This window comes from Mustelus asterias, chromosome 8 (genome assembly GCF_964213995.1).
Source record: "Mustelus asterias chromosome 8, sMusAst1.hap1.1, whole genome shotgun sequence".
In the NCBI taxonomy this organism is placed as follows: domain Eukaryota; kingdom Metazoa; phylum Chordata; class Chondrichthyes; order Carcharhiniformes; family Triakidae; genus Mustelus; species Mustelus asterias.
In genome coordinates, this window is record NC_135808.1 from 88,035,556 (window position 1) to 88,051,697 (window position 16,142).

The window sequence follows — 16,142 nt, forward strand, 5'->3', positions numbered from 1 at the left end:
TTTGCCCTGCTAATCCCCTGACACTGGGGTCAATTTAGCATGGCCAATCAACCTAACCGCCAAAACTTTAGGCTGTGAGAGGAAACCAAAGCACCCGGAGGAAACCCACACAGACATGGGGAGAATGCGCAAACTCCACACAGACAGTGACCCGAGGCCGGAATTGAACCTGGGTCCCTGGCGCTGAGGAGCAGTGCTAACCACTGTGCCACCGTACCACCCCAATGTAATCCAATTAATGGGATTTGACGAATGTTGCCTCCAGGGACCTGTACTCAAGACTCAATTTCACCATATTTATAAAGAACTTCGATAAAGGTAGAGTTACATGTCCAAGTTTACTGACCACACCAAGTTAGCTACAATAGTAAATCGTGTGGATGGGAGCAGAAAGTTATAAAGGGACCTATACAGATTAAATGAGTGGATAAAATTGTGGCAGATAGAATTCAAGCGGGACTTTATGACCTCGCTTGTCCCGAAACCGTAAAATTCCGCACAAGGTCAACAGACCTTTCCATGATCTGCTCCTCGCCTGCTCTGATTCCCATGGCGGGCGGGGTGGTAAAATTTTGGCCAATGTGGGGAACTACAAAGTCCTTCACTTTGGACCTGATGAAGAAAGATCAGAGTATTTTCTGAATGGTGAGAGCCTAGAAACTGTAGAGAAGCAGGGAGATTTAGGAGTCCATGTAAAGGGATCACGAAAAGCTAGTGGATAGGTACAAAATATCATTATATAGACTAATGGAATATAGGCCTTTTCTCAAGGAATACAAAGCAATGGAAGTTACATAAATATATGTTTAAACCTTACTTAAATACATACAATTCAGGGCATAAAACCTCAGGAAAGCCTGGTGAGGGTGCAGAGAAGATTCATCAGAATGACACTGGCATGAAAAGGATTAAATGAGGCAGATAAGTCCCATAAACTAGGCCTGTTTTCATTTCTCTATGGCAGATTAAGGGATGATCACATTGAGGTCTTTAAGATGGCTAAAAGAGCTGACAGGGTAGATGAAACAAATCTATTTCCTCTGGTTGGGGAATCCAGGACCATACCTTAAAATGGAGCTTCAGGTGATGTCAGGAAAGAGTTTTTCCCACAAAGGTTATTAGCAATCTGAAACCATAGCATTCTTAAAATATAGGTATTCTTAGTAGGAAATGTTAAAAATCAACATTACAAATGCATTAGATTGAACTTTAAAGCATTGACTATGTACACTTATGAGGTCTGATAACTTCTTCCTTTATTAGTCTGTATGTCAGCCAAGGATAGGATCATGTGTGGCTATGGTTGAATAGCATGTCACAATCACTCTTCACCAGATGAAGAATGGTCAATTAGAACAGTACCAGAGGAAGGCAACACCACTAGAATTTCCTCCTCCGACCTCCCGGACGTCCCACTACCTTCAAAGAAGGGGAGGACATTTTTTGTGAGGGAGCCTCAGTACTGTTGTTTAGATTTTGTGTCAGAAATACAGATCAATTATTCTGTTAATGTTCTTAAAGTTGTTCTAACCCCCATACCTTCTTTCCATTTACTGGCATCTATTTTTTGTGATATTGCAGTGCAGTGTTTGGAGATGACAACAAAGAGGAAACTTATTGGCCGCCTGGTACCCTGCCGATGTTTCCGGGGTGAAGAAGAAGTAATCTCCGTATTGGATTATTCCCACTGTAGCCTTCAACATGTACCAAAGGAGATATTCAATTTTGAGCGGTCTTTGGAAGAGCTCTATTTAGATGCCAACCAGATAGAGGAACTCCCCAAGGTAGGAAGACACAAATGTACTGGGTGTGCCATAGATGCAGTTACATAATTTAATGTTTTCTTTTAAAACAACAGGACATTGAGATATAGCAATGAATTAAAGATTGACCTTTCATCTCTGGGATCTGAATTCAAATCTGGCTCGAATAAATGGTATGAATGATTCCTGTTTTGTCAGGTTTGTAAGGGTCCTGGCTGAAATGACTGTGAGCAATGTAACCCAACCTGCTAGTGTTCAGAGGTCTGACTGGTGGTAATTAGCAGTGTTACTCAGGCAGGTGTAAAGATGAATGGTATGAGAAATGTAATACATGGTAATTGGTACAATAAGGGATGTTTACCCAACCACCACTTGCTCTTACATGGCACCTTTCAGTTAATAAATTGTTCCAAGGCGCTTCACAGGAACATTATCAAACAAAAATTAGGACTGATTACCAAAAGCTGATTCATAACCTTAAGTGCTAAGGAGCATCCTTGAAGAGGTAAAGAGTTGCAGAGGTTTAAGTAGGGAATTCCAGAGTTTAAGACCTTGGAAGCTGAAAGCTAGGTCCCCAGTGGTCAAGAGGCCAGAATTGGAGAAGCGCAGAAATCTCAGAAGGTTGTAAGATTGAGGTGGTTACAGAGGCAGTGAGTGGTGAGAATTTGAAAACAAGAAAGAGAATTTTAAAATGGAGGCATTGACAGAACAGGGGCCAATGTAGGTCAGCAAGAACAGAAGCAATGGATGAACGGAACTTTCTGCCTGCATCCTAACGAGAACGGGATTCCGGGTATCAAAAGATTATGGAGAGTAGAAGATGGGCAAGCAGCCAGGAGGGTGTTGTAAACGTTAAGGGGTAACTAAGGCATGAATTAGAGTTACAGCCCCAGATAAACTGAAGGTGGGATGAAATCAGACAATGTCAAGGCTACACTAGTGCTTGGTAATTTGAAAAACATCTTCTTATTTCATCATTTAATGGTGAAATTAATTTTTTTCCCAAGTTTGCTTTTTGCACTGCAAAATACATTGATTTATACTAGGATATACATCCGTGCTTTCTGATGCCTTGAGAGGAATTTTCTCAAATATTTCTGAGTGTCATAACCGCAAGAAAACCAATTTCTCAGGCGTGCTCCACATCACAATCTTCCAACACTTAGTGCGCTGAAAGAGTTGTCATGTGGAACATGCCATCATGGAGGCTCCCGGCATATGACTCAGCCCAAGTGGCCGCAGCTGTGCACTGTTAAGCAGGGGGAACTACATTCAAACACTAACAATGCGTACACTAAGTCACGCCAGGATGATGGCAGCCTGGAGAGCAGCAGCCCCGCACTTTATGGAGGGAGAGCTGGGACAGCTGCTGGATACTGTGGAGGAGAGGCTTCCCTGAGATGGCAGACAACCTAGAAATTAGGACAGCAATGTGGCCTGGGATGCAGTGGCAGTGGCAGTCAGTGCCCACACACCGATATGGAGTACCAGCAGCAAGGAAATGAAAGACCTCGTTCGACCATTAGGGGCGAGTGTCCATCTCTTCCTGTCTCCCCCTCCACCCCCTCAGGTGCCATGTCCATCCAGCACCTGACCCCCCCAGCATCGTCCTAAAACCCCTCTGGCACCCATGCCACAACCCCAGCCTGCTGAGACAAGGTGCCAAAATATGCCAACTGCCCCCCTCCCCAACCTGACACCACATGGCCTTCCAGCCATCAGGCTTTCAATCAGCCCCTTTTGTCTCCGCAGAAGAAGATGGTGCATAATCAAAGGGAGTGGGAGAAGACTGGCAGTGGAGTGCCCGAGCTCCATGTCCTGACTCACTTCAAAGAGCAAGTGATGGAACTCTCAGGGGAGGCAGCTGAGAGAGTAGTGACCGACAATCAGGATGTCTGCCAAGGGCAGCAAAGGCCATGGGGCGCAGAACACAGCTGACTGTCTCTGATGTGCATCCTGGGGTGACAATTAGATGTTGCGCTAGGACATGTAAGAGTAAAAAGTTGTAGAGTGACCAAGAGGACATGGGTGAAGGCAGACAACATCGCTAGTGTGAGGCTAATTGGCTCCTTGGATAATCATTATTAAATGTCATTGTACCTATAGCTGTGACTCATCTGTCTGTGATCCGCCTCCCACAGGGAGTTTTGAACCCTGACCATACCCATATAGGCTCAGAGCACCATTCAATGTGAGAGAGGCCACCCAGCCCCCCAAGCATTCCCTGCAGTGGGAGCTGTGTAGGCCCGTATGGACAGCCTGGGATGGCATTTTCATACGGTAGCAGGGATCTGTAAAATTCCCCCCAAAGGTTGCAATTGAGGTCATCTTGCCGTGTATGTCTCAGATCACAGTGGAATGCGCATTTGTCAAAGGAACATTCTTCCCAAACTGAACAATTATTTTTTCTTTTTGAAAGCAGCAACAATCTCTCTTTAACTTAAGTTGTTGTTAACTCCAACTTCCTTTTGTTCTTTCCTTTTAATTTTTGGAATAATTTAATTGAGTCACTCCGTACCAGTGATTTTTCTCAGCATTTTCTCAAGCCAGACAACATGAAGGAGTTAATACCTTCGAAAACTTCATCAACCTTTTCATTTTTATTTCTCTCATATTGTTAGGCTTGTGTCTCAGCTTCATTGTCTTATTAAGAATTATCTGATTAATTGGAAGTTTTACGTTACTGGCTTAATAATTTTCCACATTAGCCCAAGCAATTTGTTACCACTCTGAAACAGGCTTTAAGTGCCAGTCATACAAATGACTGTTGTTTCTCTATAAAGCAAAACTTTAAGATCAGCCTCACATTTTAGCCACATCAGAGTGACAATATTTGGGAAAAACGCTCTGCTGCTGTTCCTTTTTAATATGTGGGCGTATACAGGGCAACATATAAATGAATAATAAATGTATAATTTTTACGCTCTTTGTCCATCTCATAGCTTGGGCCCTTGCGTATGTTTTGTGTAGAATGGTGAATTTTATTGTATGATGACAATTGTTTTAGATGAAAATATCCATGTGAACCTCCATGTTTACTGGAATGTTTCTAATATAATTGCCACATTCCAATGACGTGGCAGATAATTTTATTCTGAGAAAGAGAAAGTGTTGATTGAGACAGAGGGTGATAACAGAAGGCTGCTTTAGTAACTAGAAGCCAGTGTCCAGTGGCGTAACACAGGGATCTGCGCTGGGTCCCCGATTTGTTTGTCATTTATATAAACGACATAGAAAACTATGTGGGGGCTAGGATTAGTAAGTTTGCGGATGACACAAAGATTGGCCCAGGTGGTTCACGATGAGATTGAGTATCTTGGGCTACAGGAATATATAGATGGGATGGTCAAAAGGGCAAATAAATAGCATATGGAATTTAACCCTAAAAAATGTGAGGCAGTATACCTTGACAAGGAAGTATTCAATGAATGGCATGACACTAAGAAGTTCTGAAGAACAAGGGGACTGTAATGACTTTAATTAGACCATTGAAGTTGACCTATTGGAATACGAACTCCCTGATTAAGTAACCAATTGATGGGCCAATCAATTGTATGTAACTGGGAGTGTCAGTTCCTCTGACACTCCCAAAGGTAGACTGCTGACTGACAGCACCCTGTATACTGCTGTCGAAATTGTAAATAACGGGATTCTGGTGAAGGGACTTCTGCCTCCATGAACTTATTGCAGTGGCGACGAGGAAAAAGGAGCGACTCAAAGGAACTCGCTACACATTGGGAGTAAGCCATTGCCTGGCAAACATGCCTTTATTTTGGAAATTGGACTCTTTTGATCGGGCTGTGGAAGACTGGGCCCAATATGTAGAACAGATTAGTTATTTTTTCAGAGCTAAGGACATAGCGTCAGATGAAAAGCAATGGGTTATTTTGCTGACCACTTGTGGAGCGTCAGCTTTCGCTGTTATGCACAGTTTAACTTGTCCAGAGACACCAGACACAAAAACCTTCCAGGAATTGACAGACTTAGTAAAAGAGTATTATGACCCTAAGCCACCTCTGATCCTGCGAAGGTACTGGTTTTACTCAGCATTCTGAGAGACGGGGGAGTCAGTCACTAGTTTCCTGACGAGATTAAAGCGATGAGCAGAGGCTTGTGAGTTTGGATTGATGTTAAATGAGATGCTCCGAGACCGATTGGTGTGGGGAATCAATAATATGACTATACAAAAATGTCTGTTGGTGGAGGCCCAGCTGGACTGCAAACAAGCATTACAGCTGGCTTTGTCCTTGGAAAAAGCAGTGAGCGGAGCACATGAGTTACAGGGTATTCCGATGGAGGTAGACGCCCATACCAGTGCAACTGAGTTAAGGGACTACCACCCCAGGACAGGCAACTATATAGCCGCCCTCAGGAAGAATTCGGATTCAAGGGAACCCAGGTCTGCTCGCAGAGCCACTCCTAAACAAGGCCAAATTAGGTCTAGACAGACAGACAGCCCCTGCAGAATCTCCACCAGCAAGATATTGCAACTATTGCCAGTATCCAGAGTCGGAAAAGAAAAACAAAGTTCCAAAACAGACATTTTGGAAAATAACACATAGTCTGGGGTACAAGAGAATGCACACTCTGGAAGCTCCACCTACCTCCGATGAGGGACAACTATTTTACTAAGCAATGACCAAATCGGAATCTATTAAATTATCCGTAAGACTGAACAGACGCCCAATAATAATGGAAGTCGATACAGGCGCAGCCGTATTCATGGTAGGGGAAACAGTATTCAACAAAATTCGCACTGGACTCCAACCCCTATCCCTAACCGAGACTTCGGCAAGACTGAGGATTTATGTAGGGGAACCGTTGAGAGTGTTGGGCACAATCCACGTGCTTGTTGCTTATGGGAAGCAACTGGTTAGGCTACCATTAATGGGTAGTGGAAGGTTCGGGACCGAGCCTGTTGGGATGGAATTGGCTGAAGGAGATGCAACTAAACTGGGTAAACATTTTTCAGTTGGAAAATGTTGCCTGAATGAATCATAGAAACCCTACAGTACAGAAAGAGGCCATTCGGCCCATCGAGTCTGCACCGCCCACAATCCCACCCAGGCCCTACCCCCATATCCCTACATATTTTAGCCACTAATCCCTCTAACCTATGCATCTCAGGATACTAAGGGGCAATTTTAGCATGGCCAATCAACCTAACCCGCACATCTTTGGACTGTGGGAGGAAACCGGAGCACCCGGAGGAAACCCACGCAGACACGAGGAGAATGTGCAAACTCCACACAGACAGTGACCCAAGCTGGGAATCGAACCCAGGTCCCTGGAGCTGTGAAGCAGCAGTGCTAACCACTGTGCTACCGTGCCGCCCTGTGAAGTCCTGCTCAAATACCCGTAGGTCTTTCGAGAAGGACTAGGAACAATCAAAGGAGCAAAAACGACATTACATGTTGATCCGGAGGCAATCCCAAAATTTTGCAAGGCCGGCTGGTACCATTCGCATGAAGGGAAAAGGTGGACACAGAAATCGAAAGATTGGAGCACGAAGGCATAATAAAACCAGTCCAGTTTGCGGAATGGGCGGCACCCATGGTGCCTATTTTAAAGCCGGATGGCTCAGTTTGTCTTTGTGGAGATTTCAAGCAGACAATAAACCGCTACTCACAACCTAATAAATACCCAATTCCCCAGATTGAGGATCTATATGCAAAGCTGGCAGGAGTACTCTTATTCTCTAAACTAGATATGAGTCACGCATGCCTACAGTTGAAGCTGGACGAAGATTCATAAAAATTCTCCACAATCAACACACTGAAGGGCCTCTTTCAGTATACAAGATTACGCTTTGGGGTATCATCAGCCTGTGCGATATTTCAGAGAACGATGGAAAACATACTACAAGGGTTACCACAGATCACCATTTACCTGGACAATATCCTCATCACCGGGAAAATGAGGGCAAAACACCTGCAGAACATGGAGGAAGTCCTGAGAAGGTTTTCAGCAGCGTGCGTGTGCTTAAAGAGGGGGAAATGTGTCTTCTTAGTCGCGCAAGTAACCTATCTGGGTTACAAAGTCAATAAGTCAGGCCGACATCCTCTGGAGGAATGGGTGAGGGCAATCAAAAATGCCCCGGCCCCCACCACAATCCAGGAGTTGCGGTTGTTTTTAGGACTGGTGATGTATTATGGAAAATTCATACAAAACAGGGCCTCTATCTTGGATCTCCTACATCAGTTACTAAAAAAAGGGCAAGCCTGGGAATGATCTGCCGCCAAGACCGGGTCTTTAAGAAAATCAAACAACAGCTCTCCTCAGCAAATGTTTTAGTGCAGTATGACCACAGGAAAGAGTTGGTGCTCACTTGAGATGTGTCTCCATATGGCATTGGGGCAGTTTGGCACATGGATGGTAAAACGGAGAGAAACGTTCAATAGCCTATGCCTCCAGGACCTTAGCAATAGCGGAACGGAAGTACGCCCAGATCGAAAAAGAAGTACTGACCATAATTTTCGCAGTAAAGAAGTTCCACCAGTATCCTTATGGGTGGAAAGTCATGATCGTCACCGATCACAAACTGTTGCAGCGCTTGCTAAAACAGGACAAAGCGGTGCCACCAATAGCACAGATCCAGCGCTGGGCATTATTACTGGCAACATACCAGCATCAGCTGGAGCACCGGCCGGGAACTCGAGTGACAAATGCCGATGCCTTAAGCAGGCTACCATTACCAGACACCCCATCGTTGGTACCCAGATAGAAGAAACGGTGATGACACTCAACTTCCTCAACACCCTCCCAGTGGCCGCACACAACAAATGCCTGTGGACACAAAAAAACATGGTACTGCTGAAAATAAAACACCTGGTATTAACAGGGGAAATGGAAAGACCAGTCCAAAAGCAATTCCACCCCTACTGCAGCAGAACAGAGGAGATCACCGTGGAAGACAGGATGCTGCTATAGGGGGGCACGGGTCATAATCCCACGTCAGGGCTGTCAGGCCATACTGGCCAAATTACATCATGGGCACCCAGGAGTGTCCAAGATGAAGATGCTGGCCAGGAGCTCTGTCTGGTGGCCAGATTTAGAACAAGATATTGTGGCATTGGTGGGTCAATGCCGGGAATGCCAACAAGGGCAGAAGGTGCCACTGGCAGCCCTGCTATACCCGTAGGAATGGCCAGGTAGGCCATGGACTCGACTTCATGTCGATTTTGCAGGCCCGTTTATGGGTTCAATGTTCCTGATAATTGTAGACGCCCACTCAAAATGCTTGGACATCTACAGGGTGAATTCGGCAAACACAACAACAACCGTTGAGAAGCTGCACATCTTGTTCTCAACGCACGGAATTCTAGAGGTGCTAGTCTCGGACAATGGATCATCATTCACCAGCCAAGAGTTCACCAAATTCATGAAGTTGAATGGGATTCGACATATTAGGACGGCACCGTACCATCCAGTGTCGAACAAGCCTGCGGAGAAAGCTGTCCAGACTTTAAAAGCTGGGCTGAAAAAGCAGCCAGTGGCGTCTAGAGAAACACTCCCGCTGGTTATTTGACTACAGAACAACCCCATGCGCCATGTGAATAGCTCAAGCAAAACTACTCATGGGCAGATGATTCCGCACCAGACTGAGCCTGCTATTCCTAAATCTGGGGGGAAGGTGGAAAAACACCAAGAGGTCTGTTGCAGGGGGCACAACAGCAGTCGTTAAGAGAGGCATTTCGGACCAGGCGAAAAAGTCTGGATGAAGAACTGCGCAAATGGTCCCACATGGATAACGGGAACGGTCGAGTCCAGGAAGGGCCTGTATGGGAGAGGCCGTCTTAAGAAAGCATCTAGACCAGGTGCGGGCCTCGAATGTGTCCCCCGTCCTGAGCCGACTCAGCCCAGGGGGCCAAAGGCCAAAGAAAGTCCTCCTCGATGGGCCAGCCCCGTCTCACATCCTGGTCAGAACCTTGGAGTCCGAAATGGATACGGTGTACGAAGCCGTGGCTGTGCCCCTACTGCCAGAGGAAGAGGGTAAACCGACCTTCCAGCGCTCACTGCAGAAGAGACGGGCGTCCAGTAGGTACACCCCACCTACCTCCGATGCCGAATTGGAGGAGCTGGCCCCGGCGCTGAAGCAGAGGAAGAGGCCCGTGAGTGTCCAGACCAGAGGGATTCCACGGCCTTTTGCGGGGGGGGGGTTGATGGGCCAATCAGGGAGACTTTACTTTGTACATAACCGGGAGTGTCAGTTCCTCTGGCATTCCCGAAGGTAGACACTTGACTGACAGCACCCTGTATACTTCTGTTGGAATTGTAAATAAAGGGATTCTGGTGAAGGGACTTCTGCCTCCGTGAACTTATTACAGGGACCTTGGCATGTTGGTCCATAGATCTTTGAAGGCAGAAAGGCATGTTAGTAGGGTTGTGAAAAAGGCATATAGGTCAATTGCCTTTATCAATTGAAGCATAGATTACAAAAGCAGGGAGGTCATAGAATCATAGAAACCCTACAGTGCAGAAGGAGGCCATTCGGCCCATCGAGTCTGCACCGACCACAATCCCACCCAGGCCCTACCCCCACATATTTACCCACTAATCCCTCTAACCTACGCATCCCAGGACTCTAAGGGGCAATTTTTAACCTGGCCAATCAACCTAACCCGCACATCTTTGGACTGTGGGAGGAAACCGGAGCACCCGGAGTAAACCCACGCAGACACGAGGAGAATGTGCAAACTCCACACAGACAGTGACCCGAGCCGGGAATCGAACCCGGGACCCTGGAGCTGTGAAGCAGCAGTGCTAACCACTGTGCTACCGTGCCGTTGGGTCATGTTGGAGTTGTAGAGAACTTTGAGACCACAGCTAGAGTAATGTGTGCAGTTCTGGTCTCCACATCAGAGGAAGGATGCGATTGCATTGGAGCAGGTGCAGAGGAGATTCATCAAGATTTTGCCTGGGAGAGAACATTTAATTTATGAAGAGAGGTTGGATAGACTTGGATTGTTTTTGTTGGAACAGAGAAGACTGAGGGCTGACCTGATCGAGGTGTACATTATTTTGAGGGGATGGATAGAGAGCAGCTGTTCCTCTTAGTTGAAAGATCAGTCATGGGGGGACACAAGTTCAAAATGAGGGGCAGGAGGTTTAGGGGGGATGAGAGGAAAAACATTTTTATCCAGAAGGTGGTGATGGTCCCATACACGCACAGATGGAACGTCTTTACCCCATATACTATTGACAAGCCTTCTTTTTCAATCTGAGTCTTTTTCAGCCTCTGAGAGAGTTCTCAAGATATACCCTGTAGCTCTTTCAGGTCCATCGTCCATCTGATGGGACAGTACTGCATCGACTCCATATGGAGAGGCATCACAGGTTGACACCAATTCCTTTAGATGGGTCAAAATGCACCAATAAACTCAATTAACGTAACAATTGCTTTATTCTATTGAAATCTTTTCACTGGGGTGTCTTCCAAAACCAACGGTGTTGCTTCTTTAGCAGCATGTTCAAGGGAGCCAATAGTGTCAACAAATTTGGTGCTAAATGCCCATAGTAATTCAGTATTCTAAGAATTACTTGAGCTCAGATGTGTTTCTGGGGGCTGATGCCTCCTTTATTGCTCTAACCTTGTCTTCCATGGGATGTATTCTTTGTGTGTTTACATGATACCCCAGATAGGCTACTTCAGTGGATTGAAAAGTACATTTTTCCTTCTTGAAGTTAACTCCAGCCTCTTGAAATCTCTTCAGCACCTCCTCTAAATTAGCTGGACACTCAGCTCCTGTCAATTCAGTTATCAAAATATCATCCAGGTATACTACAACTCGTGTTAGTCCTTGCAATAGACTTTCCATTGTTCTCTGGAAGATAGCACATGCCGACAACACACAAAAGGGCAGGTGAATACTCTGAAACAAACCTTTGTGCATGTTTATCATAACATAGCCTCAGGAAGCATTGTCAAGTTGCTGAAATGTGTGGCCCATACCCAGCTTTGTATAAGACTGACCTCCGGCCAGCTTTGCATAAAAGCGTTCAATCTTCAGGATCTAACTTGTAAATCTGATTAACTGTTAATTTGTAGCCTCCTCAGATGCGGAATTTCATGTCAGGCTTTATTTCAGGGACTATGGGTCTCGCTCACTTTATGAAATGAATTTGCTGGATAATACCTAGTTCTTCCAATCTCTTTAATTTTGTGTCCAACTTTTCTCGCAAGGCATATTGTACTGGTCTTGCTCTAAAGAAATGAGGGGTGCCTCTGGGTCTACATAGATCTTCACCTGGAGGCTCTTTATTTTACCTAACTCATCACAAAAAACATTCTCATGCTTCTCATTAACTCAGGCAGTTCCTCTTCCTGTACTTGAAATATCTCAATCCAGTTTAACTTGATGTGCCATGAGCTAATCATGGCCCAGATGACTTGGCCCTTGGCCTGTTACTATTATTATTGGGAGTGAATGGACTGCTGCCGATAGCTTATAGGTACTGTGGTAGTACCCTTTATCTTGATGCTTCACTTGTGTAAGTTGTTAGTTTTGCTGCAGTAAAACTCAGTGGCTGGCCTCCTTCTTGCAAATATCAAAATATGTGTTGTCCTATCACTGTGGCAGAGGCTCTTGCATCAACTTCCATCTTTAAGGGCCTACCATTTACCAAAATCGTCACAATGATGGAGGCTACCTTGCCTGCTTTCACATTGAACAATGAGTGAACATTTAAATCCTTAGTACTGGATTCTTCCATGATATACACTTGCGATGTATTGCTAACTCTGTTACAGGGTAGACTTGACTGACTTTTACATTGGTGCTTTAAGTGATTTTTCCAGTGGCAGAAAAAACATTCATCCTCTTTATACCTGCAGGCTTAAGGGGAGTGATTACCCCTGCACTGGTAATACTCTACTTTGATCCTAGGTGGTTGATTGGCTCATTTAAATCTGCTTGCTCTATTCATTGCTGCAATTCCTTCCTGTTTTAAAATTACATCTTCAGCCACGACTGACTGCAGCTTGCCATCAATGAACAAAGCCATTTTGCGCACTGTGACACACCTGTGCACCCTTCTCACGTTTTCCATCACCGGCACTTTCTCCAGTGCCTTCTTAAAATTTATATCTGCTATTAGCTACCTTTGGATGGCCTCATTATTTACTCCCCAGACTAAACAGTCCCACAGCATATTGTTGAGAATGACTCTGAAGTTGCTGTACTCTGAGATCTGTCTTAACTTGTAAGTTGCAATAGTTTGCCCAGGGGCTCTCCTGGTTGAGTTAAACTTAAATATTACCTTAGGGTGATAGTTTGTTTTCACCAATTCAACTATCTTAGTGAATGACTTGGAGTCTGGCGCGGTTGGGAATATGAGGCCACATATTAACTTGCAGGCCTGGGTCCCACATGTGCTCAGAAGGATTGCCTTTCTCTTCCCCTCCTCCTCAATTCCATTGGCCTGAAAATAGTCGCCCAAATGTCAAAAGCTGCCAGTCAGCTTCCAGGATAGATCTGATGCAGAAGCCCATATTTACTAGTATGATTCCCCCACTCTGGTCCCTGATCGGTTACTCTGGTCACATCACCCTCTTGGCAGATTGCCCTATAAAGGGAACAAACACCACAACAAGATAAGATTACATGGTGCAAGGGGTCACACAGTAACATGAGTAAAGGATTGGTTAGTTAAAATAAGTGGGTATTTTCTGGGTTGTCAAGCTATAAATAGTGAAGTATCACAAGGATCAATGTTGGGGCCTTAACTATTTACAATCTACCTCAATTATTTGGATGAAAGGACCAAATGTATGGTAGCTAAGTTTGCTGATGACGCAAAGATAGGTAGGAAAGTAAGTTGTCAAGATGAGGTAGGTTATCGGCAAAGGGATATAGACAGGTTGAATGAGTGGGCAAAAATTTGGTAGATGGAATACACCTTTTTCCCTTGGGAAAGTAATGGAAGGATTCCTGATCAGATTATCAGCCTGTTAAACCATGTTAGAAATGTTCCTTCCATGGCCAACAAGTCCTGGCATTGGACTTAAACTCGGAGCCTCTAACCCAGAGGCAGGTGAGACCTCCAGTGGAGTATAATGTGGTAAAATATGAACTTGTCCACTTTTGCATGAAGTATAGAAAAACAATTTAGTATTTAAATGAAGAGAAATTGCAAAACTTGATACGTTCTAGGTTCCTGGTACATAAATAGTGTTTATTCGGTTTGTTAATAGTTTAGTTAACCTGTTAGTATTAGTTAGATAAATAAAGTTTCATCTGTTGATTTTACAGAGAGAGTCTCAGGTAGTTGTTTTGATTTGACCAATAAAAGTTGCTGAAGAGCAGATCGCAGAACTTCTCACACAGTGTTAGTTCTCAGAGAGCGGATCAACCTCCCCTTTATAACAATATTCCTTTATTCTAGACCCCTTAATCTTTGAATATCTATATTCCCTTATTCTAGATGCCTTAATCTTTGGGACAATACCTTAGGATAAGTGCCAAAATATTCCTTTTAAACAGAGAATGATCATTAGCTAGAATGGAACACCAGAAGCAGTGACTGAGGTCGAGACACTGGATCAAATAAATAAATGCTGTAACTGGAGACAGTCATTTTGATATTCTGGAAGGATGAAACCAAATAGCTAAAGGCTGCTCTGCATTCAAACATATCTTATGATCTTGTTAAGGGCAGGTAATGGTATCTTAGCCAACATTTCTCCCTCAACCAACATCACAATAAACTAATCATTTGCAATTCATCAAATTGCTACTTGTGGAATCATACTGTGTGCAAAATAGCTGTAATTTGAAAGTAGGTTATTATATGTGTAGCACTTTGAAGTATACAGTAAAATGATAAATGCAATCTTAAGGTAAGAACCTCCTTTCACTGATTCTTGTGCAATCACGGATTTTATTCTCATTCCAATTTGAATAAGAAGTGACATATATGCCTTCTAAGAATATGCCGGCAATAATCAGTTTGGTGTGGGAACATCAAGTAAGCCCCCCCCAGATTTGGGGTGGGATTCTCTGAACTTGTCTGTGGCCGCCCCACTCCAAGTGAGAATGGGGAATTTGGCATTCCAGTCAAAATTCCATTCATTTTCAGCGGCACCAGAGGATCCCAGCCACGATAAGGACAGAGGTTTTTGGTGTTGCTTTCTGTACTTGGAATACTGGCTTTTGTGATTATTGAATAAAAGGAAGAAAGCATGATTATTTGATCAAATTTTATCACTAATGTAGCACATAAAAATGAAAGTAATACCACTGAATAGTCTAATTTTAAAATTGATATAATAGTGAATCTAGTGTCTATGGAGCCCTCTGATGATGGAATTCTTTAAAGGCCAGAAGAAGAGCAACACTTGTCTTCTAATTTGTTTCTTAATATTACAGCAATTGTTCAGCTGCCAAGCTCTCCGTAAACTAAGTATTCCAGACAATGATCTTTCTAGTCTGCCCACCACCATTGCCAGCCTGGTGAATCTAAGAGAACTAGATATAAGCAAAAATGGTAAGGACAAACCATACTAATTTTCTTTTAAACATTGAGTTGACTTTTAACCACTTATTTAACTGGACTTATTTACTGTTTTGAGACGCAGATTTATTTTTCTCTATATTTTTCTCCTCCTTGCCTGAAGGCTCCCAAAATCCAAATATATCATTTGATAACTATTAGGGGTGGAAACTCTGGCTGAATTTATTTATTTGGAAACCCACAAGCAGGGACACATTTTGACATAATTTTTATAGTTATGTCATATGGTTGTGAACAAGCAGAAAGAGGTTTATCAAATACTTTTTGATTAATGTAGGGCCCCTTGAGATAAAAAAGAATTGGTAAAGGGCCCTGACTTGCGAAGAAGTTATTTTAACACTTGTGTGTTAGAATATAATCAATTTTAGGAATATGATTTATATTTTTATGCAGAATCTAGCAGCCATTTTCTGGTTTGCTTGGAAAACAAGTAGAAGCTCTTTCTTCACTTCCATGAGATTTTATTTTATTTTCTTTTCACTCTGTGGAATCATCAACCTCAAAATTAGATTGTGTGTTGTGCTCAGTCTGCAAGCAATACACAATTCACAAAAGGGTTTGATGCAGCAGATGATGAGCATGCACACCTTCTGTGCCAGAAGTGCACTGTCTGCTACATTTGTTAGAGTTCTTCCAGAGACATATTCAGATAAAGAATCTGTGGCTTGCTTGAGGCCCTCTGTTCATCCATATATGCTGTGGTTAGTTTTTTTAAAGTGTTTTTAAAGTTTATTTATTAGTGTCACAAGTAGGCTTACATTAACACGGCAATGAAGTTACTGTGAAAATCCCCTAATCACCACACTCCGGCGCCTGTTCAGGTACACTGAGCGAGAATTTAGTATGACCAATGCACCTAACCAGCAT

At 43.8% G+C, this 16,142-nt stretch overlaps 1 protein-coding gene across 1 annotated transcript in view; it reads left to right on the forward strand.

The window, feature by feature from the left end:
• Positions 1–1,586: 1,586 nt before the first annotated feature.
• LOC144497761 (uncharacterized) overlaps positions 1,587–16,142 on the forward strand; it is a 141,760-nt gene continuing 127,204 nt past the window's right edge. The window contains exons 1-2 of the mRNA XM_078219200.1: positions 1,587–1,784; positions 15,131–15,248. Of these exons, the coding sequence (XP_078075326.1) occupies positions 1,596–1,784; positions 15,131–15,248 (307 nt within the window). The 5' untranslated portion in view covers positions 1,587–1,595. The remainder of the gene's footprint in view (positions 1,785–15,130; positions 15,249–16,142) is intronic.